At 37.0% G+C, this 26,554-nt stretch overlaps 2 protein-coding genes and 4 non-coding genes across 6 annotated transcripts; 5 read left to right on the top strand and 1 right to left on the bottom strand.

Annotated features, from left to right (window-relative positions):
• The first annotated feature begins 976 nt into the window (after positions 1 to 976).
• On the top strand, positions 977 to 5,246 carry LOC147569589 (uncharacterized). Its single transcript, XM_086656064.1, has 7 exons — positions 977 to 1,924; positions 2,027 to 2,143; positions 2,231 to 2,457; positions 2,552 to 2,763; positions 2,854 to 2,956; positions 3,038 to 3,408; positions 3,491 to 5,246. Exons 1-7 carry the CDS (start codon positions 1,756 to 1,758, stop codon positions 5,142 to 5,144), a joined length of 2,853 nt encoding a protein of 950 aa, XP_086512190.1. The 5' UTR covers positions 977 to 1,755; the 3' UTR covers positions 5,145 to 5,246.
• A 306-nt stretch (positions 5,247 to 5,552) lies between these two features.
• LOC147569584 (uncharacterized) lies at positions 5,553 to 26,183 on the bottom strand. The gene is made up of 31 exons (XM_086663063.1): positions 26,072 to 26,183; positions 25,880 to 25,966; positions 25,611 to 25,726; positions 25,385 to 25,504; positions 24,845 to 25,027; positions 24,387 to 24,545; positions 23,904 to 24,073; positions 23,646 to 23,801; positions 22,793 to 23,145; positions 22,540 to 22,719; positions 22,305 to 22,389; positions 19,523 to 19,557; positions 19,072 to 19,158; positions 18,844 to 18,950; positions 18,621 to 18,740; positions 17,931 to 18,116; positions 17,676 to 17,837; positions 15,673 to 15,842; positions 15,409 to 15,555; positions 14,566 to 14,921; positions 14,271 to 14,450; positions 9,226 to 9,321; positions 8,994 to 9,097; positions 8,551 to 8,670; positions 7,815 to 8,003; positions 7,556 to 7,717; positions 7,239 to 7,408; positions 6,969 to 7,115; positions 6,158 to 6,510; positions 5,892 to 6,071; positions 5,553 to 5,756 (listed from the first exon to the last, which is right to left on the bottom strand). The coding sequence occupies exons 1-31, from the start codon at positions 26,079 to 26,081 to the stop codon at positions 5,752 to 5,754; spliced, it is 4,695 nt and encodes a 1,564-aa protein (XP_086519189.1). The 5' UTR covers positions 26,082 to 26,183; the 3' UTR covers positions 5,553 to 5,751.
• On the top strand, positions 11,452 to 11,524 carry TRNAA-UGC (transfer RNA alanine (anticodon UGC)). The gene has a single exon. It is a non-coding gene; the product is annotated as a tRNA-Ala (tRNA).
• TRNAE-UUC (transfer RNA glutamic acid (anticodon UUC)) lies at positions 11,606 to 11,679 on the top strand. The gene has a single exon. It is a non-coding gene; the product is annotated as a tRNA-Glu (tRNA).
• On the top strand, positions 19,779 to 19,851 carry TRNAA-UGC (transfer RNA alanine (anticodon UGC)). Its single transcript has one exon. It is a non-coding gene; the product is annotated as a tRNA-Ala (tRNA).
• Positions 19,936 to 20,009, top strand: TRNAE-UUC (transfer RNA glutamic acid (anticodon UUC)). The gene has a single exon. It is a non-coding gene; the product is annotated as a tRNA-Glu (tRNA).
• Positions 26,184 to 26,554: the final 371 nt, after the last annotated feature.

The following is a 26,554-nucleotide window of genomic DNA, read 5'->3' as shown; positions in this document are numbered from 1 at the left end:
TGGGGGATTTGTGGACTGTGTTTTGTGGAGATTCTGATTGTTCTAACAATGTTGGAAAGGCTTGTGGGTCTAGACTTTTGTCCATTACTTTTTCTTCCTCTTCATGCCTAACCAATTTCGTCACCGTTTGTTTCGACATATTACTGTTAGTTATGTTCATACTAAGCTTGATCAGTAAACCCTCACAAAGATCGAATCGAGTTTCTACCCGATCTCGGAGATCTTCTCATTTGCAACTTTTGTCTGCCATTTTTAACGGTGGTCTTGGACTAGTGTACTTGGGTTTGGGGGTTTGGATTTTGGGAGATACTTTGGGAAAAGGGAGAAGTGTTTTACCTCTAGATAAGTGGTTGGTAGTGGTAGTTCAGGGATTAACATGGATGTTTCTAGGTTTAATTGGTAGTGGTGATTTTTATCCAATAGCATTTTCTTTCTGTTCGTGAACAGATCCTCCGGCGAAGGGAAACCCCCTTCGCCGGAGTTTTAGAGAGAGAGAGAGTGGAGAAATTTAAAAAAAAAATTAGAGAGAGAGAGGAGAGAGAATTTTTTTTTTTTTTTTTAGGTTTGAAGATGGCTGGCCGGAAAATTTTCCGGCCGGCCACCTTGCCGGAGAAGAAAGGGGTGAGTTGGAAAGAGAGAGAGAGAGGTGAATTGGAGAGAGAGAGGGGTGAGGTGTAGGGAGAGATGAGGTGGAGAGAGGGAGGGGTGAGGTGGAAATAAATTTTTTTAATGTTTTAAATTTAGAATTAAGAAGGGTAGTAATGACATTTACCAGAAAATAGGGGGCCATATTTGAATTTACGAAAAAAAGGGGGTCATAAAGGAAGTTGGTCACAAAGTAGGGGGCCATATAAGAATTAACTCTGGAAAAAAAATCCCAAGATTTAAAAAAAAAATAACAAAAGTATTAGACAAGAACTTAAAAAAAGATCCAAAAAATTAAATAAAAAAGAATGGGGTGGATCCACTTTTTTAAGGGATCCACCCCCAAACTAGCGTTGGGAAGCCCAACAGCTAGTTGGAAAGGACTGAGAACTCGGAAGAATAGGCTCCCAGCCCCAGAGATCCATCCCAACGGCTAGTTGGAAAGGACTAGTAGACCAACCCCGAACCTCCCCCTATTGGAACCTAGGGGATGGCCGTCGGGTGGGATTGCACTCGAACTTTGCGCTATTGGCTTTATTTATTTATGCTATTGGTTTTCTCTCAAAAAAAAATTATGCGAGTGACAGTGTGGGCACCACATACAGCTATCAGCACCACTTGGTTCTATAGGCACTTCCCTACAGGACTTCAGTTGGACCATTTGACTAACTTTAAGGATTGGTCTTTGTAGTAGAGAGACAGACATGTTATCAGCCAACTAAAGTGGGTTTCGGAAAAAGAAGAGACGACCCAATCTACATTATCTTCGAAAATGATATATACACATAAGCTTGAGCTATGGGGGTCCATAGAACCAAGATCAACATGTCTTTCAGTTCTTGCTGTGTTGGAATTCCTATAAGAAAGAGCCTACCTGTTCAGAAGAGTACCACCTAACCGTCTTATGAACTCTCAAAGGTTGGTAGTTAGGATTTTGACTAGCAGAGAGACACCAAGCAAGAACCAATTCCATCACTCTCTCTCTCTCTCTCTCTAACAGTCTACCCACCTCTCTCTTTCTCTCTCTCCCCTGACAATGCCCTCATCATCTATTCTCCAATTTCTTTTGCTTGTTTCAATTCTCCACCATTTTTGCTTCCACCATTACTAATGGAAACAAAGAAGACTCATTCCTCTTTTGTTTCTATAAACCACAAACACCCTTCATCATTTAATCACATTCATGAAAGCTTGGTCAACAAACATGCCTCCCCCATCAATAAAACTGGTATCCTGGATTCTTTTATTGGTTGCTGCTTGGGGAGACTCATCACTCGTAGTAAGTTCTTCTTCTTTGTTTTCCCAATTCTAATCACTAGACATTTGAGTATTTCGGACACTCGAGCGTCTCGTTTTACTATGTTTATATGAAAAATTACAGAGAAGATTGATGGTGGGAAAATAACAGAAGATGAGGAGAAAGCTTATTCTTGGTTATATGCTTTGGCCCAATCCGAAAAAAGTTTGGTATTTGAGTACGTTCGATCCACCGAACGAGGTAAAACTTACTTGTTTTCTACTTAGAAGAACTCTGAGTTTGTGGGTTAGTTTGAATTTTTGGTGAAGATGGTATCTAATTTTGCAGGCTTGAGCTTCAAGGAAGCTGAGAGAAGACTAAAGGAAACTGGTCCAAACGTTCCGCTTTCTCATTCTTTCCCAAGTTGGATGCAGCTTCTGTGGAATGCTTTCTTTAATCCTTTCAATATTATTTTGATTCTCTTATCGGCTCTCTCATTCATTACCCGAGATATCGCGAACGGATGCATTATGCTTGCTTTGGTTTTCATCAGTGTTGCTCTTCGATTCTACCAGGTAAGTTTATTCGTTCTTCAAACCTGCAATTTCATTTCGACTAAAATACTTCCATACATATAGAAGTTTCATTAGGTTTGTGTATGCCTTTCAGGAGTACAGCAGCTCAAAAGCAGCTATGAAGCTATCAGAACTCCTGAAATGCCCTGTGAAAGTTCAAAGATGTGCAGGTAGAGTTGTTCAGACAGAACTAATAGTTCAAATTGATCAGAGAGATATTGTACCCGGTGATATCGTCATCTTTGGCCCCGGGGATCTGTTCCCTGGTGATGTCAGGTTATTAACTTCAAAAGATCTCGTAGTAAGGTAAGATCGAAGACAGAATACATCTTCAGTTCCATTTCGAATCAAGCGAAAATTACAGAGTCCATGACTAACATCCTGTTTCTTGAACAGTCAGTCTTCTTTAACAGGAGAGTCTGGTACAATGGAGAAACTTGCAGACATCCGAGAAGATCGAAGAACTCCTTTGCTAGAGCTAAGGAACATCTGTTTCATGGTAAGTACAAGGTGAATACCTTCAAAAGTTCGTTCCTTTTCATAGTTTAGTACCTAACTATGACTCTGATTCTTATTTCAGGGAACTAGTGTTGTGTCTGGTAGTGGAACTGGTGTGGTTATTTCAACTGGATCGAAGACTTATGTGAGTACCATATTTTCAACTATAGGAAAGCAGAAACCACCTGATCCATTCGAGAAAAGTGTTCGAAATGTATCTTATGCTCTGATTTCTGTCATGTTAGTCATAGTTCCTATAATTATCCTCGCCGATTATTACACCTCTCATAACTTGAGTGAGAGTATCCTCTTCGGAATATCTGCTGCAGTTGCTTTAACTCCACAGATGCTTCCTCTCATAGTTAACACTAATCTCGCTAAAGGAGCCCTCGCCATGGCCAAAGATAGATGCATCGTCAAAAGCTTAAATGCTATACAGAATATGGGAGCCATGTAAGTGTGTTCATAATCCATGAGAACTCTACTTTCAATAAAAATATATATAGAATGATGCTTTTTTTTGGTTATTTTTCAGGGATATTCTATGTATTGATAAAACGGGTACTCTCACGATGGATCGTGTAGTGATGGTTCATCATCTTGATAGTTGGGGTTCACCGCAAGAGAGGGTCTTACGCTTTGCATTTCTGAATTCTTACTATAAGACAGAACTGAGAAACCCTATCGACGAAGCAATTCTAGCTTATGTATATACTAATGGATACAGGTTCAATCCCTCCAAGTGGACGAAGAAAGACGAAATTCCTTTCGACTTCTCAAGGAGAAGAGTATCTGTTATTATTGAAACAGATACAGAAACAAATGATAGAAATCATTATCAACTTAGTACTAGCAAGCTCTTGATCACTAAAGGAGCACTTGAAGAAGTGATAAAGCTCTGTAATTTTATAGATCATGGGGATAGTGGTTCAGCTTTACCTTTGTCATTACAAGATTATCAGAAGATCGTAACAATGGGTGAAGAACTAAGCAATGACGGGTTACGAGTTATTGGAGTAGCAATAAAAACGATAACAAAGGAACGTAATGGCAGTATCAGAGAACACAATGAGAAAATTGAATCGAACATGGTGTTTCTTGGCCTTATAACCTTCTTCGACCCACCAAAGGACTCAGCAAAGCAAGCTCTGTGGAAGTTAGCAGAGAAGGGTGTAAAGACTAAAGTATTAACTGGTGATTCACTCTCCTTAGCTATAAGGGTCTGTAAAGAAGTCGGGATCCAAACTACCCATGTTATCACTGGCCCAGATCTTGAACTCCTAGACCATTCAACCTTCCATGAGACGATTAAGAGAGTAACAGTTTTAGCTCGTCTAACTCCCACTCAGAAACTTCGTGTGGTTCAGTCGTTACAGACTTCTGAAGATCATGTCGTCGGGTTTTTGGGAGACGGAGTGAATGACTCTCTAGCTCTGGATGCAGCCAATATCGGAATATCAGTCGATTCAGGAGCATCTGTAGCTAAAGACGTTGCTGACATTATCCTACTTGAAAAAGATCTGAATGTTCTTGCTGCAGGCGTGGAGAGAGGCAGGATAACTTATGGGAACACTATGAAGTATATAAAGTTATCAGTGGTTGCTAATATAGGTAGTATTGTGTCACTTCTAGTTGCATCTCTAGTCCTTGGGTTCGAACCGTTGACTCCCCGGCAGCTACTTACCCAAAACTTTCTGTACAATGTCGGTCAGATTATCATCCCCTGGGACAATGTAGAAGAAGATTATGCAAAATTCCCGCAACGATGGTCGTCAAAAAGTATACCTATGTTCATGTTGTGGAATGGGCCAATATGCTCTATATTCGACATTGGTGCACTTCTGTTTCTTTGGTACTACTATGGAGCTTCTAGTCCCTCACAAAGTAATTTCTTCCACTCCGGTTGGTTCGTCGAGGGCCTTTTAATGCAAACCCTTATCATTCACATGATTCGGACGGAGAAAATTCCATTTATCCAGGAACTAGCATCGTGGCCTGTGATCTTTTCTACTGTTGTGGTTTCTTCTGTGGGGATTGTGTTACCATTCACACCCATTGGAAAAGCAATGGGAATGACATACCTTCCATTTTCCTATTTTGGTTTCTTAGTTGTACTTTTTGTTGGGTATTTCTTTCTTGGCCAGGTAGTCAAGAGAACCTATATTAGGGTTTATAAAGAATGGCTATAGAGAATAGACTATAAAAATCACAGGAGAAGTTCAGTGTTCATGAAGAGAAATGCAGAATGGTTTCTTATTTAAGCACAATAATCAGTGACGAATTTGAAACAATTTTTTATGTTCTCCGTGATGATTCGCATTATATGGATAATCTACAGTTCTAAGTACTTACCAAAGTTCGGCGATGTGATATCTGACATATGAAGGACAAATGAGATCAATCAAATTTTTTTAACATGCTTGTTTACTAGGAGATTTGGCATAACCCATTTATGGTAGTATTAGGTTTCGAAATATTTCCACAAAATAATACTTCATTCATTTGCATGCACATTGTATTGTGTGTATGGGAAACCAACATAAGATGAACTGAAGTAAGGAAGTAATGTAAAGTTGCATAATTTCATCCTCCCAGGATACGAAATAACATTTATATCATTTGCATAATATTTCGGCGATCTACATAAATTTGTAATATATTTCTGTACTGACTGAAATATATATCGAAATTTGATACATTGGACTTACAATATATGTATGATGCAAATAAAAACACCCATATGCTCATGCTCCAAGCATCTTATTATAATCGCTTCGAGTTTCCTTCCTCCGTGAACTACCCTGCATAAAACAATTTCTTGTGCAGTTCAGAATTGTGTTCTTCAATTACGAATGAAACTTCTGTAATCGAAGCCTCATTCTCAGAAGGCATAAAAGCTAAGAGATGCAAATAAGTGAGCTTAGATAATTGCTTACCCAACTGAAGGTAATCGTTGTTGATGTTCCACTCGAGATCCCAGTGTTTCTGAACATTTCTGAACGACCAATATGCCCATCCGAAAGAAGCTTCACCATAAACATCTAATTGAGCCTTCCCAAATGTTTGATAATCCATCTGAGCCGCATTTCGCACGTTCCACTCATTCACCCACTCCCCTGAACACATTTTTAATCCAGTAATATTCAGTTTATAAATAAGAATATGGTTCCTCTAAAAAAACTCAAATGAGATTCAGTCTTACCAATGAAAACCAATGGACCATTTGCAGAGTTGAGGCCTTGTATTTCAGGTCGCCTTCTGTCATATATGAACTGAATATTCTCCATTGGGGTCAAGTTATTGAAGTTAGGACTAAAGAGGTTGTAGTAATGCAAATCCACCACAAGGTTTGTAGATCCAATGCCGGCATTAAAAAGTTCCCGTGGATTTGCGTCTCCAATTCTCTGGCAAACTATTACATAAGCTGAAGGCGAAAATTTCCTCACTATTTCGTATCCCTTTTTGTAGTATGGGACTAAGACTTCTAGAGAAACGGTGGACGCAGATGGTTCATTCAGAAGTTCAATCCCCAAAAGAGCGGGGTTGTTTGCATACCTTTAAAGCAAAGAAACCAAATACAACAGATTATAGTCGAAACAGTAAGTACACATGCCGAAAATGATCTCGTGATGAGCTTATACGTGCATACATCTTTGCCAACTCATACAAAACTGCCTCTAAATAGGGTCCCATGGACTAATTGGTTTTGGAGTCGGATGTCCACAAACTTAACATGGCACCAGAGCTAGTCTTCAGCCCAAGGGCCCCACATGCCCCACTTCACCCAACAAATAGGCGCACGTTAGGCTCAAAAAACGCCGACTTGTGAGAATAGTCCCACATGAACAATTGCTACTCTCATGATCATTCATTGCAAATTGGTTAGGAGTAATGTAAACAAATTGAACAGCATGGAAACTTTAATAACTAGTTTCTTGACTTGGTTTAATATCTCTTAAAATGTATAGACGACTTTAATGACTGAATATATAATCAGTTATAGCGAGAGATACCTCGAAGCTAGGAAAGTTATGACTTCAAGGCTTTCTGAGATGTAATCCGGCCATCCTGTAGTACCATCCCTACTGGCACTGTGATCCATCCCATTTTGAGAGCCACGAGCTGCATGAAGGTCAATAATGCATTTCATACCGTTCTTCCTGCAACAGCATTAGCAAACTATGGGTTAATCGTTTTCTAAACAATAGAAAAGTAAATCTTGAAATTTAAATTTCGCAAGGAAAAAACAAAAGAAAAGAAGAAAAAGAAGTAGAGATACTCACTCAGCCCATGAGAATGCATTGTCTAGAGATGCCAAACTGCCTCCAACAAAAGGAGCCGGTGGATTAGGATCAGAGGCAATCCACCACCCAACAGGAATTCTCACAGTATTTATACCGTGGCTGCTAAGAAACTGAAAGTCTTTCTCTGTTACAAAGCTGCTTCTGTGATTCTGCAGTTACAAGGCACAGCACCTAGCTTAGCTTTCCACGTACCATACCTCGTTAACTACTTTGATGCCTATGTTTGTGAGTGTGTAGGTTAAGTCAAAATTGAAGTATGAGATTAATAGTCAAAACAGAGGGATATTGAAACTTACCTCGTAAACTTCTTTGGCTTTATCTTGTCCATACCCATTAGCGAGCTGGTAATCTCCTTGCAAGCGGTTATTAGGTAAGATTGTCATCTCAAATGTGGCTACATTATCATCCCATCCTGGGTTCCCTTCGTAGTCTGCTCTGATCTCGTTCGCAGAAGTAGCCTATACAAACAAATATGAGCCCATTCGATACATAAACTAAGAAGAACAACAAATCTTTCTAGTAAGATTTCATTTAAAATGACTCAGAATATTGTACCTGTAGATATGCACCATTTGACAGTTTAATGTGAACTCTATTATTATCAGTGTTCCTTTCGACAGAAAATGTTTCTCTTGAAGACGGTGTTGTCGCTCTAGCGGAGACTAAGGCTCCTTCCGAACCACACGTTAGAAACTGGCCTCCAAAAGAGCGAAACTGAAATTCCGTTTCCGATACTCTCCATAACTGTTACAACAAAGACTAACTGCCTGAATAACCTCAATCACATCATGTACTGATATATAAATTAGGATTCCCTAAATCGTATGAAATAAATCAGTCACTTTCATGCAAGTATGAAGTCTCTAACGGTGCTAATGGGCATTTCAGTAACACTGAAATTTGATTTGTCACTCCAATGTCATCCTTAGAGAATCCATGAGAAATTCTTCTATAATCTTCTATGCAGAATTTCTTATATGGCCAAATTGATTATCCTAAGAATTTGCTTACCCAACCAAGTTCTCAAATGTTCATAAATTTTTGCGGCTGGTAGGATCAGAGAGCAAATTGATGCTTAAAACCGAAAATGAAAACCTTACAGCAACATCATTCATTAAGCACCCAAGATTCAAAGATTAAAATAACCCTAATGATGGCGACTACAAGGGACAAAAGCATGGACTCCGAATGTTTTCTTTTTCAATTTAAATATCAGTAATTCAGTTATAGAAACATAAAAGTTAACAAAAGAGACTAAAAAATGACTGAGGAATTTTGTTGAACATCTTACTTTGAAGGTTTCCCAACCAGAAGCAGCATCACGGTTCACAGAGACACCATCACCACCTCCATTTTCAGCAGCAATGTACTTCTGTAATGTCACAGATTTGAACTGAACCTGTCTTCCATCCTGCATGTCAACACCCACAAATTGGTTAACAACCAAAATCAAAAGAACCCAACTCAAAAAACAAGAAACCACCCTTGAAAAAACCAAGTAAAGTTCCTATTGCTTTTCTAAATAAAGATCTCAATAGTCAAATTCTTCTGATTGGGGTTGATTTGAAAGCTGTTTTCGCCTTATTTGTGCATCTAGTTTGAAAAAATTGATGATTCAGACTGATTTTAAGTCTATTCTACTTCCCACGAAAAATAAGTCAAATTTAGACAATTCAAAATCAAACAAGCGGGATTGAACAAAAACAAGACCACTTTGAGTTGAATAAAACTTACAAGCATATCTTTGTTAGGAATGCCATCAAACAAAGAAGGTTTCATCCATCCTTCAATAACTAACCATCCACCCAAATTCACAGCTTTTACTTTAGGTCTGTCAGCTAAATCATCACAAACACATAAACCAAACTTTTTAATGCTTTTCAAACCTATCCTTGGCAATAATACTTCATCAAAAGAAATGGGCATCTTAAATAAATGAAAAAAGTATGGGGTTTTCGAAGATAACCTGAGTGTGCTTCACGGAAAAGGAGAACACAAGAGATGAGAAATGCAAGTAAAACCCACTTCAATGTGAAAGTTTCCATGCTAAATACTGGATTCACATGTCAACAACGACACAAAACATGTAAATCATGTGAAAATAGTATCACATAGACAAAAACAAATCTTAAAACTAAGAATAGAATATCTATCCTTAACAAAAAAAAAAAAAGAATATCTAAGTAATCTCTGTTGGATTGAGTTTTGAGTTAAATGGTTAAAAGTTAAGATTTTATGCAGAAGAAAGTAAAAATTGGTGAGATGACTACTAAGAAAACAACCCATGCTTTGCATTTGGTATCTCTTTTTCTAAAAAAGAGTATAAAAAATTTTTTTTTTTTTTTTTTTTTTTTTGCTGAAAAGTGAAAAAGGATTTTGAAGGAAAAAAAGGACCCCTTCAAGCACTTCTAAATATAAGACCTACTAACATGTACACTTTGGACCTTTATTATCCATCTACTATGTAAAAGATGCAATGACTCTTCTTACATTGTAATTGCCTTTTATAAGAAGAGTTCTCTTATAAGAATTTGATTGGTCCCCTGTTTGAAAGTTTATGCAAAAGTTAGGCTGACTTTTTTTTTTTCTTTTTTTTTGCAAAAAGTTGGGCTGACTTGACTTTTTTTTTTTTTTTTTTTTTTTTTTTTTTTTTTGTTGAAAGGCTGACTTGACTTGAGAAGGTGTTAATTTACCTACCATTCAATATCATAAATGATTGGGGGACTCCTGGCATACTCCTTGCCATACTCTATAGTTGAGGTGCTTAATAAGACAAGGGGTTTTTTGGTCTTTTCACAGTCTAAAAGACCATAATACCCCTTACCCTATTAGGGGGAGTACACCATGGAGTATGCTATGGAGTTCCCTTATCAGTGTTGAATATTAAAATGGGTTATTTTCCAAATGGGTCTCTAGTTAATGACCAGTTTCCCTCGTCGCCCCTTAGTTTGTCGAAAACATTCAGATGGTCTCATTTTTGCTATTATTGTTAAAACACCGTTAATGGCAAATTTGGTATTCCTAAATGACCCTCCCTTGTGTCAAACACGCATTTTCATAAGCATTTACCCAAAGCTTATATACTGACGCACTCATCTTATTTACTATCTCTCCCTCTCTCAAAGACTCACTCATCTTCTTTAATCTCTCTCTCTCTCTAAAAGACTCACTTTAAAGCCTTCATTCTTCTTCTTTTTCTCTATAAACAGAGAGAAAGAACAAGAACTAAAATAGAGAGAGAAAGAGAATAAATTGATTTCTTAGAAAAAAAAATCACATTTATCAATTATAATAAAGAGAGAAAGAGATAAAAGTTGATTTCTAAAAAAATCAGATTTTGATTCACATTTTCTGTTCATTTGATAATAATGATAAATCGGTCGTGGTAAATCGAGTTCACGCCAGAACAATTTCAGGTCTAATAAGGTAAGTTCTCAACGATGACAAAATTTTCACTTTCCTTCATCTTTGGTTCTTAACAATGGCAAAATGTTCACTTTCCTTAATTCTCTAGATTGAATTTGATGATGATGATGAAGACGTTGATAATGAAGTTGATGATGATGAAGACGTTGATAATGATGATGATGAGGAAGATGGTGATGAAGAAGAAGAAGACGAACAAATTCTCTCTCTAGGTCTATGATGAACTTGAGGCTGATGTCTTTGTTGATCTACTTAATTTTTTAGTTGTAGAAGAAAATAGTAATGAAGGATTGTGGTTGTAAAGATAAAAGTTCATCTTGTTTTTCATCCATGATGATTGTATTAAGGTTTATGTGGTGATAAAGAAGATGATTTTTAGGTTTATTGGGAATCATCAGAAAGCTAGAGAAAGAAGATGATTATCTAAAAAAAAATGGGTTGTTTTACTTTATTTGGTTTTAGTATAAAAATAATGGATCATTAATTGGCATCTAGAAGATGCGGTGAAAAAGCGTGCTCTGCCACGGAGGGGTAAGTTTGGAATATAAATTTTGGCTTTAAAAGTCATGTGGACTGTCTAGGCAAAAAGAGGACCATTTCAATATTTTTGATAAATTATGGGACAACATGGGAAGCTGTTCACAAACTAGGGGTCATTTGGAAAATAACCCTTCAATATTTTGGAGTTTAATTGATGCAAGGAAGTTAGCATCTCCACTGAGTTCAAACTCTTCATTTAAGATACTAAACGGTTGAAATCGAAAATGGGGATGTAGCTCAAATGGTGGAGCGCTCGCTTTGCATGCGAGAGGTACAGGGTTCGATCCCCTGCATCTCCATAATATATTTTTAAACCTAATTTCTTCTTCTTTCTCTATTTCCAAATTTTAACAACATTTAAAGTTGATTATGTTCAGAAATCCATTGTAGTCCAGCCCGGTTAGGATACCTGGCTTTCACCCAGGCGACCCGGGTTCAAATCCCGGCAATGGAATTATTTTTTCCTATTTTTGCACAGTTGTGGTAAACCTAATAACCCTAGTAAAGAAGTAATGAGCACGGCAGAATGGAGGAAGAATCAAAGCTGTATGGTCCACAAAAGTTTCATTGACTCAACTACATACATATTCAAATTTGAAACAATTTTTTATGTTCATCCGTGATGATTCACATTATATGTATATTGTCCACAGAAGTTTCATTGACTCAACTAGATAGATTTTCAGTAGTGAATTTGAAACAATTTTTTATGTTCTCCGTGATGATTCACATTATATGTATATTGTCCACAGAAGTTTCAGCGATGCGATCCATCTGATATACAAGGATAAATGACATCATTCAAATTTTTTTAAGCCGTAGTTTTGGGGAACGAAGAATAATCTCCGGGGAATAGATTCTCTAAGGAATCCACCTTATTTTTTGTATATTTTCGAGTCATATTTTATTTTAGCCCAAAAACTCACTTGATCAAACATTGGCCCCTATTTTTCAACTTCTTTATCACATTCACCAACACAACTTCTCACCACCAATATTTGAATCACCATTGCTACTTCTTCTCTTTCCTCTATTCTCCTCTCTAACTCTCATTGTTACCCTCTCTCTCTTTTGTTTCTTTTGTTTTTTTTTCTCTCTCTCTCACTGACTAGTGGTGGCCAACGGGCCGTGTCGTGCCGGCACGGCCCAATTGGCAGCCGTGGCATGTCAGACACGCCACGGCCACGCCAGGCACGGCTTGAGCCGTGCCGTTCCGTGCCGTGCCCAGACCACAAAGGTCTGGGCACAGAAACGGCCCCGCCGTTCCCGTGGCGTTTCTGACCGTTTCCGTGGCCGTTCCGTGGCGTTCTCGTAGTCGTTCCCGTGGCCGTTCCGTGGCGTTCCCGTAGTCGCTTCCGTGGCTCAGACCCATTCATAAATATTTTTTACTTGTCAAAAAAATGTAATAAAAGAAATATTACATTTTTTTTCAAGTAAAAAATTGTGATGTACAAAAACTTTAGAGTCTATGTCTATCTTTGTTTATTTTATTGGAGAAGAGTTGTATAAAGACTCTCCACATTTACTTTATATTTTGTGGTTTAGGTGTGGGACTATCTTTACCACTTTATTTGTTTATTTTTTTGAAAAAAAGTTTTAGTTTGTTTCAACAAAAAAAAATCTAAGTAAAACAAAAAAGTGTTTGGAGGAATGAGGATGGTAGTACACCCTAGGTAATGCTTAAAAATTCAAATAACTAAATTGGGCCGTTGCTAGCGTGTCGTTGTTGCCGTTTCCGTTCCGTGTCGTTTCGTGCCCATGGGTCGTGCCGTGTACGATCCGTTCCGTGTCGTTCCTGCGTGTCTAATGGGCCGTGTTTAACGGGTCTGGGACTCTAAAATCCCAGCCCCGACACGGCACGCCAGACCCGTTCCGTGTCCTCAAATAAACGGGCCGTGCAGGTCCGTTTCCGTGTCGGCACGGCCCGTTGGCCACCACTATCACTGACTATCTCTTTGTCGTTCTCACTCTAGATCTCTGTCTCTTTCATTGTAGATCACTTTCATTATTTCTCTTGTTCTTAGGCCTGGAAACAGTAGTTTATCGGATCGGATATAGGCATAATATCCGATATTCGAAACCTTAACAAATTTTAAAAAAAAATTCTTTTATTTTTTTGCCATTAGATCTAAATAATAAATCTCAACCATACATTTGCTATATTACTATCAACAAAAATTTTATTTTTATTATTTTGTATATTAGTTATCGTATCGAATATTAGTGTATCCATATCTGATAAGCAGATATCTGATAAGGAATATCTGAATCCGTATACGATATCCGAAATTTCGTATATTTTTCTAAAATTCGAATACGGATCGGATGTCGAATATTCGGATATCCATTGACATGCTTAAATATGTCGTACACATATATCTCGCTCTCTTTCTGTCACTATCTCTCACCATCTCTCTTATTCTCTTATTGTTTCCCTCTTCTTCTCTTATTGTATGTCTCTGACTCAATATTTATTGACTAAATTTTTATTTCACAGTGAGTTTTTTTTATTCTCTAAAGCCGCGACTTATTTTTAACTTGCTTGTTTACTGGGAGATTTGGCACGATCCATTTATAATAGTATTAGATTTCGAAATATTTCCACAAAATAATACTTCATTCATTTGCATGCACACTGTGTGTATGGGAAACCAACATAAGATGAACTAAAGTAAGGAAGATTATTTAAAGTTGCATAATATCATCCTCCCGGGATACGAAATAACATTAATATTTCAACCATCTACGTAAATTTGTAACATATTTCCGTACTGACTGAAATATATATCGAAATCTGATACATTGGACTTACAATATATGTATGACGCAAATAAAAATACTCATATACTAATGCTGCAAGCATTTTATTATAATTGCTTCGAGTTTCCTTCCTTCGTGAATTACCTTACCCTGCATCAAACAATTTCTTGTGCAGTTCAGATTTGTGTTCTTAAATTATGAATGAAACTTCTGTAATCGAAGCCTCATTCTCGGAAGGCATAAAAGCTAAGAGATACAAATAAATGAGCTTAGATAATTGCTTACCCAACTGAAGGTAATCGTTCTTGATGTTCCACTCGAGAGACCAGTGTTCCTGAACATTTTTGAATGACCAATATGCCCATCCGAAAGAAGCTTCACCATAAACAGTTAATTGAGCCTTCCCAAATGTTTGATAATCCATCTGAGCCGCATTTTGCAGCTTCCACTCATTCACCCACTCCCCTGAATACATTTTTAATCCAGTAATATTCAGTTTATAAATAAGAAGACGGTTCCTCTGAAGAACTCGAATGATGTCAACAAAAAAAAAAAGAACTCAAATGAGATTCAGTCTTACCAATAAAAACCAATGGACCATTTTCAGAGATGAAGCCCTGTATTTCAGATCGCCTTCTGTCATATATGAACTGAATATTCTCCATTGGGGTCATGTTATCAAACTTAGATTCATAGAGGTTGTAGTAATGCAAATCCACTACAAGCTTTGTAGGTCCAATGCCGGCATCAAAAAGTTCCCGTCGATCTGATGCGTCTCCAATTCTCTGGCAAACTATTACATAAGCTGAAGGTGAAACGCTCCTCACTATTTCGTATCCCTTTTTGTAGTATTGGACTAAGACGTCTAGAGAAACGGTTTTCGCAGATGGTTCATTCAGAAGTTCAATCCCCAAAAGAGCGGGCTTGTTTGCATACCTTTAGAGTAAAGAAACCAAATACAACAGATTATAGTCGAAAGAGTATATACGTGTGCCGAAATGGATCTCGTGATAAGCTGACGTGCATACATTTTTTGCCAACTCATAAATAACTGACTCTAAATAGTGCCAAATTGAATAATTGGTTTTGAGTTGGATTTCCACAAACTTAACATGGTAACAAAGCTAGTGATCGGCCCACGGGCCTCACATGCTCCACTCCACCCAACAAACAGACGCATGTTAGGCTCAAAGAATGCCGACATGTAAGTATAGTCCCACATGGACAATTGCTACTCTCACGATCAAGAATATAACATCTACGGCCTCTTCATTGGTTGCAAATTGGTTACGAGTTGAATGTCCACAAATTGAACAACATGGAGACTTTCATAACTAGTTTCTTGACTTGGCTTAATATATCTCTTAAAATGTATAAGACGACTTTCATGACTGAATATATAATCAGTTATAGCAAGAGATACCTCAAAGCAAGGAACTTTATGACGTCAAGGGTTTCTGAGATGTAGTTCGGCCACTCTGTAGTACCATCCCTACTGGCACTGTGATCCATCCCACTTTGAGAGCCACGAGCTGCATGAAGGTCAATAATGCATTTCATACCGTTCTTCCTGCAACAGCATTAGCAAACTATGGGTTAATCGTTTTCTAAACAATAGAAGAAAAGTAAATGTTGCTGAAAATTTAAATCTAATAAGAAAAAAAAAAAAAAAAGTAGAGATACTCACTCAGCCCACGAGAATGCATTGTCTAGACATGCCAAACTGCCTCCAACAAAAGGAGCCGGTGGATTAGGATCAGAGGCAATCCACCACCCAACAGGAATTCTCACAGTATTTATACCATGGCTGCTAAGAAACTGAAAGTCTTCCTCTGTTACAAAGCTGTTTCTATGATTCTGCAGTTACAAGTCACAGCAACTAGCTTAGCTTTCCATGTACCATACCTCGTTAACTACATTGATGCCTATGTTTGTGAGTGTGTGTAGGGGACGATATTTGGGAGAAAATATCTAGATAAGATTTATAATAAATTTAGACATATAGTAATATATTTAACTATATTAAAATTTAGAGATGTACGGGCTAGAAGCCCGTACAGAGCTCCTTTCACTCTTACAACTTACTTTATAAGTTCTTCAATTCAATCTCTAATTTGCTTCTCTTGTGCTTCCTATGCTTCTTGTGCTCCATATCCACATCTTACCTCTATTTATACTAGAGATAGAGCATACTAGTAAAGACTAGAAAATTCCACATTGGGACTTACAAAGAGTTAATATAGTTTTTAGACCAATCTTTTGGTCAAACTTTTCTAGACTATTCTTCTCTAGATATTTCTACTTTAGAAAATACTCCATCTAAATATTTCTCCCAATACAAAGAGCTACATAGGAAATTACAAATTACTAATTTCCAACACCCCTTCTTAATTTGTAATTTTTATCGGGTCCTTGAATTTCTGAAAATTCTTGAAGCACCATTTTCTGCATTAATCTTTTTTTGGATGATGGTTTTCTCCTTCTGATTTCAATTCAGACGCAAAAATATTAACTCAATATTGTTTGCATTTGCTCGCTGTAGCTGGAAGCATATTTTTAAATGAGCAATGAGACTTTTGTAATGTCTCACTTAGGACATCCTTGAAGGAAATAAGAATCACTATTTTTTCTCCATAATCTCCATAAAAAGAATTAATATCCCACTTTTCGTTTCTTTACCTGGTGTGCTCAAACGACAACTTTGGTCGTATTTTCATGCAGATGCTTTACGTTTTTTTTGTTGATACGAGCTTGATCAATTTTAGATTCAGAGGCTCTTCACAACCTATTGAACTTGATCACTTGGATTCAGAGGTTCTGAATTTAATTGCTATAACTCAACCCTGCTTTTTGGGTCTTCTTTTTGTTGATATTTTTTGCTAATTTTTCTGTCTCCCTTTCTTAAGAGATTCTCTCATTCACACCACCAGGTGGACAACCCCTTTCTTTGGGTAGTCACTTTTTTTCTTGCTCTCTCTTTGTTTCTTTTTTCTTCTTTGTGGGAATACCGTACATTAAGTTTTTGTTTGCCAATAGTGTGGAATTCATCGCCTTTTTTCCGTTGCATTTTCCTCCTTCTTTCTTCCTTTCTAATATGGAGATACACCAACACCCATTTTTCAATTTCCAATTAACCTTGGATGAATATTTGTGTAGGACTCAACATTGAACCTTCGGCTCTGATACCACTTGTAGGGGACGATATTTGGGAGAAAATATCTAGATAAGATTTATAATAAATTTAGACATATAGTAATATATTTAACTATATTAAAATTTAGAGATGTACGGGCTAGAAGCCCGTACAGAGCTCCTTTCACTCTTACAACTTACTTTATAAGTTCTTCAATTCAATCTCTAATTTGCTTCTCTTGTGCTTCCTATGCTTCTTGTGCTCCATATCCACATCTTACCTCTATTTATACTAGAGATAGAGCATACTAGTAAAGACTAGAAAATTCCACATTGGGACTTACAAAGAGTTAATATAGTTTTTAGACCAATCTTTTGGTCAAACTTTTCTAGACTATTCTTCTCTAGATATTTCTACTTTAGAAAATACTCCATCTAAATATTTCTCCCAATACAAAGAGCTACATAGGAAATTACAAATTACTAATTTCCAACATAGGTTAAGTCAAAATTGAAGTATGAGATTAATAGTCAAAACAGAGGGATATTGGAACTTACGTCGTAAACTTCTTTCGCTTTATCTTGTCCATACCCATTAGCGAGCTGGTAATCTCCTTGCAAGCGGTGATCACGTAATATTGTCATCTCAAACGTGGCTGCATTATCATCCCATCCTGGGTTCCCTTCATAGTCTGCTCTGATCTCGTTCGAAGAAGTAGCCTATACAAACAAATATGAGGCTATTTCATACATAAACTAAGAACATCAATCTTTCTAGTAAAATTTCTGTTCGAATGACTCGAAATATAGTACCTGTAGATATGCACCATTTGACAGTTTAATGTGAACTCTGTTATTATCATTCCTTTCGACAGAAAATGTTTCACTTGAAGACGGTGTTGTCGCTCTAGCGGAGACTAAGGCTCCTTCCGAACTGCACGATAGAAACTGGCTTCCAAAAGTGCGAAACTGAAATTCCGTTTCAGATACTCTCCATAACTGTTACAACAAAGACTGACTGCATGAATAACCTCAATCACATCATGTACCGACATACAAATTAGGGTGCCTTAAATTGTAAGAAATAAATGTCACTTTCGTGCAAGTATGAAGTCTATAATGATGCTTAATGGGCATTTCGATAACACCGAGATTAAATTTGTCATTCCAAGGTCATCCTTAGAGAGAAATGCTTCTCTACTCTTATGCATGATAGGTTTTTATCAAGAATTTCTTATATGGCCAAATTGATTATCCTAAGATTTTTCTTACCCAAACCAACTAACCCAAGTTATCTAAATGTTCATAATTTCTTGTGGCAAGATCAGACTTGAGAGCAAATTTATGCTTATAACCGATAAAACTGCAACCTTTAGTCCAGCATTATTCATTAATCACCCAAAAATCAAGCATTAAAATAACCCTAACAATGGCAACTAAAATATCAGTATCATATATAAAGTGTCTAAAAAGAATGATCGGGGATTTTTGTAAACATTTTACTTTGAAGGTTTCCCAATCATTAGGAGCATCACGGTTCACAGAGACACCATCACCACCTCCATTTTCTGCGCTAATGTACTTCTGTAATGTCACAGATCTGAACCGAACCTTTGTTCCATCCTGCATTTCAATACCCACAAAAAATTAGTCATATTCCGACGACTCAAATTCAAACAAACAAGATTTAACAAAAACAAGACCACCTAAGTTGTATAAAACTTACAAGCATATCTTTGTTAGTAGGAATGCCATCAAACAAAGAAGGTGTCATCCATCCTTCAATAACTAACCATCCACCCAAATTCACACCTTTTACGTTAGGTCTGTCAACTACAAGATCAAATAAACCAAACTTAATGCTTTTCAAATCTATCCTTGGCAATCATTTTTCATCAAATGAAATGGGTATCTTAAAAAAAATGAAAAAATGTATGGATTTTTCGAAGATTACCTGAGTGAGCTTCACGAAAAAGGTGAACACAAGAGAGGAGAAATGCAAGTATAACCCACTTACACGTGAAAGTTTCCATGCCAAATACTGGATTCACGTGTCACCAACAACACAAACACACGTGAGAATAGTACCACATTGACAAAAAAAATAATCTTAAAGCCATGAATAGAATGTCTAAATCATCTCCACTGGGTCGTTAATTAGTTTCGAGTTAAATGGTTATAAGTTAAGATTTTAAGCGAAAGAAAAGGATAATGGGTTAGAAGACTACGAAGAAAAACAACCCAAAGCAAAAATTAAGTAGAAAAAAAAAATGAAATTATGCTTTGCATTTGTTATCTACTTAATAAAAGGTTCAAACCAAAATCAACCCATGAGTGAAAATAAATTATTTAGGTAAAAGGACAACTTTCTTAAAAAAGTTGTAAATATAAGTCCTACTAAGTACCTTTACAATTTGGACTTGTATTTTCCAAAATTGAATGAGTTTACTTACATTGATAACTAACTGGCTTTTATAGGAATTTGGTTGGTGCCCTGTCTGAAAGGTTATAGAAAAGTTGGGCTGACTTGACTTGAGAAGGAAAGGGTGTTAATTTACCATTCAATATTTTTGAAGCTTGATTAACGCAAGTCACCATCTCCACTAAAGTTCAAAGTCTTGGTGGATTTGAATTTTAAATTATAGGGTTAGAAATCAAGAAGGGGATGTAGCTCAAATGGTAGAGCGCTCGCTTTGCATGCGAGAGGTACAGGGTTCGATCCCCTGCATCTCCATCATTTACCTGTTTTCAGACCTAATTTCTTCTTTCTCTATGATTTTTAGGGTTAAATAACTTTGGAATTGAAAATTTTCAGAAATCCATTGTAGTCCAGCCCGGTTAGGATACCTGGCTTTCACCCAGGCGACCCGGGTTCAAATCCCGGCAATGGAAATCTTCGCTTTTTCCTTATCATTCTTTCTTACTTTTGCACAGTTATGGTAAACCTAGGAGCGGGTATGGACGTCCATGGGCACTTGAGGCATCGGGCCGGGCGGGTCGGACACTAAATTTGAATGGCTATTAGGGTAAGCGGGTTAATCAGGCGGGCAATTTTGAATTCACCTTGCCTATTACCCGCTCAAGCCCATTAAGAAGCTCGGGTAATTCGGGTATGGGCGGGCGGGTAGCGGGTAATCTTATGACTTGAAAAAAATCACTTTTTCCTCTCCTTTTATAAAATATCCAAACACCTTTCTTGGTTCTTAAAAGACAATGTGGGATTAAAATTAGACGTTATTTGTGTTGTTCTTTTTAGGAATTTAATCTCAAATTAAAAACTAATGAATAATTCTCATGAAATATAATACTTATCTCACTCCTTGTTTCCTCAAAGCTAAAGACTACTTCAGTATTCTACTAGGAATTTTTTTGGGTCATTTGCAAAGCAATGCATTGGGTTCATATGATTGGCCTTAAACATATTGTTTACCATCTTAACTAAGCCTAGCAACATGGCCTATTGGGCTTCATCAACCCATAAAGTTGATGTAATTTCGTTGGTTATCATTGGGTGAGGTTAAGTGGGTGCGGGCGTGGACGGGTGCGCGGGTAGAGGTTTTAACCCGTACCCGCCCACCAAAACTTGACGGGCTGGGCGGGTTATGCCCTAGACGGGTGCGAGCACCCATGATCCTCGTTGGCTCGGGTGCCCGTGGGCGGGTTCGGGCTCATGGGCAAAATTCCCACCCCTAGGCAAACCTAATAACCCTAGAAAATAAGTAATGAACACGGCAGAATGGAGGAAAAATCAAAGCTTCATTGACTCAACTAGATAGATATTCATGGTCTTCAACAAAAAAAAGATAGATATTCATGGCCCTACCTTAAAAACCGGTCTTGACGCACAAAGTTTCAAACCACAAATTCCTTATGTCGTATGTCTGATATTATTTTTTATCATCAAATCAACAATAGTTGATAAATTATTGACCAAGATTTCTGCCACCGTTTCATACGCTCTATTATCTCATGAGCACTGCTCAAAAAAGTTTATTCGTAGTCCAGTTAGGTCTTGCAGTTTTGTTTACGTTACGTGTGTTTTGCCCAATCAGTACTTTAGGAAGTTCTTATCAAATAAACAATTTCTTGATCTAATTGTTATAACTCAACTTTTTCTCAAATTGCGCTCCATTTTTCTCACTGTCTACACTCTTTCGATTTATTTCTCGTCTTAATTATAAAAACATTTTACAATTAATTCATCCTCCCATTTTAGAGGAAGTGGATGACTATTCTTTTGTTTATTACATGTTATTGATCAAGTGATGATGATAACAACAATGGCCTTGACAGTGGCGTGGAAGAGGGGGTGCGACGGCACAGGCCCCTCTCACACGACAAGAAAAATCGAAGAAATTGGAGCCCCCTCGAATAACTTATTTCGGTATAAATATTTAAAGGACTAAACCTTTATCATAACTTAGTTGTAGCTCATTTGGTAACCTCCTTGTTTTACAAACAAGAGTTCCAATCTCACTACCTTCATTTTTTTTCTTTTTTAAATATCAATTACAAATATATGCTTCTAGACTAATGATTCAAAGGAAGTTTAATAAGTATTGTGTTCGTCCTTTTTTTTTCAAAAATGATTCTTGAAAATTTGTATAGAATTAAAATTAATGTTTTTTTATCTTGAAAAAAATAAATGGTTGGCAAGTTATTTTGTCATAAATATTTTTTTTAATTGTCTTAAATAGTTTGAAGCATCAAACATATTCAATTGTTATATTCATTCACATTCATCTAAAATATATCAAAAATGAATTTAGTAACCAAAGTAAATTTTTTTGGTTAACTATGATACGTATAAGAAATTTTTTCGTCTTATATTATCGAAGGCCCCAAATAAAACTTCGCACCGGGCCCCGTTTTTCTCAGCCACGCCACTGGGCCTTGAACAACATCAAAGTAGACCATTCAAACAAATATGATGATTATTCTTTTTTTCTTTTACTTTGTTATTCTTTTGTTTATTACATTTTACTCCTGTTGCCGCTACATCTGCAGAAATCTAAAATAAATTGCACCAACCAGCTCAGGTTAAGCATGTTCCTGTGTGGTCACTGACTGAGGAGCTCATTTCTTACCAACTACTAATTGTAAAAGTAACCTAATAATATATAAAAACGATGACAAGTAAAAGCAGAATCAATATGTCCATAAGAGAGATTTGGTCGAATCCGTTACAATATGTGATGCAAATAGAAACACCCATATACCAATACTGCAAGCATCTTATAATGACTTCGAGTTTCCTTGCTTGGTGAACTACCTGCGTCAAACTATTTCCTGTTCAGTTCATATTTACGTTCTTAATTTACAAATGAAGCTTCTGCAATCAAAGACTGTCGGATTTTCTAAAACGTTTCTGGGAGCCAAAAAGCTTAGAGATACAAACTAGTTAGCTTCGATATTTCCTTACCTAACTGAAGGTAGTTGTTGTTGATGTTCCACTCGAAATCCCAGTGTTTCCTGGCGTTCTTGAGCGTCCAATATGACCATCCGAAAGAAGCTGCACCATAGACCTCTAATTGAGTCCTCCCGAAGTCTTGGTAATCCGGCTGAGCTGCATTCGGCACGTTCCACTCGTTCACCCACTCCCCTGAATCATCCACATTGAGTATATAAATGAGAACATGGTTCTTCGAAGGAGCTAAAATAGGTTTCGTTCTTACCAATAAAAACAAGTGGACCATTTGCCGAATTGAGAGACTGTACTTGAGTTTGCCTGCTCTTATAAATGAACTGAATATTCTCTATTGAGGTCAAGTTAATGAAGAAATTATCGAAGAGATTATAGTAATGCAAATCCACAACAAGGTTTGTAAACCCAATGTTGGCGTTAAAAAGTTCCATCGGGTCCGCGTTTCCAATTCTCTGGCAAATTATTACATAAGCTGAAGATGAGTAGTTCCTCACGATTTGGTATCCCTTTGAGTAGTATGAAACTAAGATGTCTAGAGAAACGGCGGAAGCAGATGGTTCATTCAGAAGTTCAATACCCAAAAGAGCAGGATGCTTTGCATACCTTCAAAAGTAAGAAACCATGATTGTTAAGCAATAAATACAACAGATTATATTCGAAGAGGTAAACATGTGTCTAAATAGTCCCACATGGACAGAAGGTGCTCTCGTGATCAAGAATATAATTTCCTAGAGCCTCTTAGGGCTTCTTCACTCATTGCTATTTGCTTTTTAGTTGGATGTCCAAATCAAACATGGTATCAGAGTCGTTATAGGCCAAATGGCGGCTCATGCTCAACTTCATCCAACAAAAATACACATGTTAGCTCAAAGAACGACACGTGCGAGGGGCATGTCAGAATAGTTCCAAATTGACAACAGGTACTCCCATGATCAAGAATATAATTCTAGGGCATCCTTACTTGTTGCAAATTCGTTTCGAATAAGATGTTCACAAACTTAACATGGAAACTTAACAAGTTTCTTCAACTTGGTTGAACATATCTGATAAAATATATAAGACGACTGCAGTAAGTGAATAAATATTTATTGTAGATAGAGAACCTCGAAGCTAGGAAATCTATGACATCAAGACTTTTTAAGATGTTAGCCGGAGATGTAGGCCATCCTGCAATACCATCCCTACTGGCACTGTGCTCCATCCCGTTTTGGGATTCAGGAGCTGCATGAAGGTCAATTATGCATCTTATACCATATGCCCTGTAACAAAGTTAGCACATTATTATGGGTGAATCGTTTCCCAAACAATAGAAAATGTAGGAAATTTAAATACCAAAATCGGAAAAGAGGAAAGATACCCACAGAGCCCATGAGAATGCATTATCTAGAGATGCCAGACTGCCTCCAATAAAAGGAGTTGGTGGATTAGGATCAAAGGCAATCCACCACCCAACAGGAATTCTCACAGTGTTTATACCATGGCTTCTAAGAAACCGAAAGTCTTCTTCTGTCACAAAGCTGCTTCTATGTTTCTGCAGTTAAAAGGCAAAGCAATTAACTTAGCTTTCGAAATTTTTTATGTCTCGTTTTCACTCCAAGTCCAGCCAAAGGTTTCCCTACAAATTACAGTTGAGCTATTAAAAAGGATGTGAAAATTCATGTTCTTCTGATTCCCAATACCCATATCTACTATTTTACACGAAGATTTCGGGCCCCATAGTTTGTGACCCTTAAATTCTTCATTATTTACTCATGCTAATGTGTAAAAATTTATCAAAATAGAAGTCTGTGATTTATGAACTTGAATAATCACGGATATGTAACTTGAGGTATAGTGAAACTTACCCAGTAAACATCTTTCGCTTTTTCTTGCCCATATCCATTAGCGAGCTGGTAGTCTCCTTGCAAGTAATTAGCTACAATCGTCATTTCGAACGTGGCTGCATTATAATCCCATCCTGGCTTTCCTACATAGTCTGCTCTGAGCTCATTTGCGGAAGTAGCCTATAAAAGCAAATACGAAGCTTTTTAACAAAATCTGAAGCAATGTCATCAATTCTAGAGATAATTCGAGGCACTGGCAAGTAGGGACCTAACGGAGGAGCAGTGGTTAACTTGGTGTCGAGGTCAGAAAAGAGTCAACAACAAGAAATGGTCATAACAAATCTTCATTAAATGTGAGGGAGGGCGTTACCCTTCATGTGCTGTACAAGTGCCATCATGAATCAACCCTAGTCGCTATTTACAATTGTCAGGTTATCTAGTAAATGTAAATCGATGATAAAATAACTCAAATATCATACCTGTAGATATGTACCGTTTGATAGTTTTATGTGAACTCTATTATTATCAGCGTTCCTTTCAACATAAAACGTTTCTCTTGAAGATGGTGTTTCCGCTGTAGCGGACACTGAGGCTCCTTCGCATGACAGAAACTGACCTCCAAAAGTGCGAAACTGAAATTCCATTTCAGATACTCTCCATAACTGCTACAACAGAGACTAGCTGCATGAATGACCTCAATCACATCATGTACCAATATTCACAGACTAGAGTTCCGTAATTGGTAAGAAATAAATTAGTCATATTTCATGCAAATAGCAAGTCTCTAGTGATGCTTAATGGGCATTGATGCGCTCTGGTAACACCTAAATTTGATATCTCTCAACAGTTCAGAGCAGATGTATGCTTACAACCGAAAAAAATTGCAACCTTACTCCAACATCATACGACAGACAATTACTCCAAAATCAAGCAGTAAGGTAACCCAATAATTTCAGGTAAAGATACTTATAACAAACAGAAAAAAATGACAAGAATTATGTTAATCATCTTTTTCTTACTCTGAAGGTTTCCCAACCAGAAGCGGCATCTCGGTTCACAGTGACACCATCACCACCTCCATTTTCAGCAGTAATGTACTTCTGTAATGTCACAGATTTGAACTGCACATGTGTTCCATCCTGCATGTCAATACCCCTCAAATTGGTTAACAACAAAATCAAAAGAACGCAACTCAAAAAAAGAAGAATTCAAACTTGAAAAAACACTAAATTGCATAAAACTTACAAGCATGTCTCCATTAGGAACTCCATCAAACAGAGTAGGTTTAATCCATCCTTCAATTACTAACCATCCACCCAAATTCACACCTCTTACTTTAGGCCCTTCATTAAATCCATCAACTAAATCAACACAAACAAAAAGAAATCAACAAAAAATTAAGGTTTTTTAAGCACACAAGTCTTGATTCTTGACAATAATATCTCATAAAAAGAAATGGGTATCTGTAAAAATTCAACAAAAATGGAAAAAGTAAAAGGGTTTTGGAAGATAACCTGAGTTTGCTTGAGGAAAGAGGAGAAAACAAGAGATGAGAAATGCAAGTAGAACCCATTTACAGGTGAAAGTTTCCATGGCAAATACTGGATTGAGAAAGGCACCAAGAACAGAAAAACATGCAATTGAAGTAGAAGAAAAAGAGAATCAGTAAAAAAAATTAAAAGACAGAAACAGCCAACCCCACCCACCTGAAAGCATCTAAGTGTTCCTTTCTTACCAACCAATTAATCCAAAACAGAAACTAAACAGAAAGGAATGAAATCATATTTGGGCTTTGTTATCTCATTATTAAAAGGGTTCAAAACAAAATCAAACCTAGAATGAGTAAAAAAAATTGAAGAAAAGAACATTACTTTTAATAGACCTGTAAAAAGTAGTAGTCCAATTAGTAACATTGAGAAATGCAAAAGAAAAGAAAGTGAGGGTGAAAAAGGGTTTGGATGGACTGTTATTGAAGATAGATATAAGATATTGATTGGTTCAATAATAAAGTTAAGCAAAAGTGAGAGAAGACTTTATTTGGGAGGAAAGTTTTACCATTCTATATTTGTGGTGTTTGATGAACTCAAAGCAGCTTCCACCAAAGTTCAAATTCTTGTTCAAATTTTGGGATATATAGATCAAACTAGAGAAAAGTGAAGATATTGTTTTAACTAGAGATAAAGAGGCAC

This window comes from Eschscholzia californica, unplaced genomic scaffold (assembly GCF_041429995.1).
Source record: "Eschscholzia californica isolate CP2 unplaced genomic scaffold, dmEscCali1.0.p SCAF_1, whole genome shotgun sequence".
NCBI classification, from domain to species: Eukaryota; Viridiplantae; Streptophyta; class Magnoliopsida; order Ranunculales; family Papaveraceae; genus Eschscholzia; species Eschscholzia californica.
The sequence above is the reverse complement of the archived record's forward strand: the minus strand, read 5'-3'. Positions and strand labels throughout refer to the sequence as shown.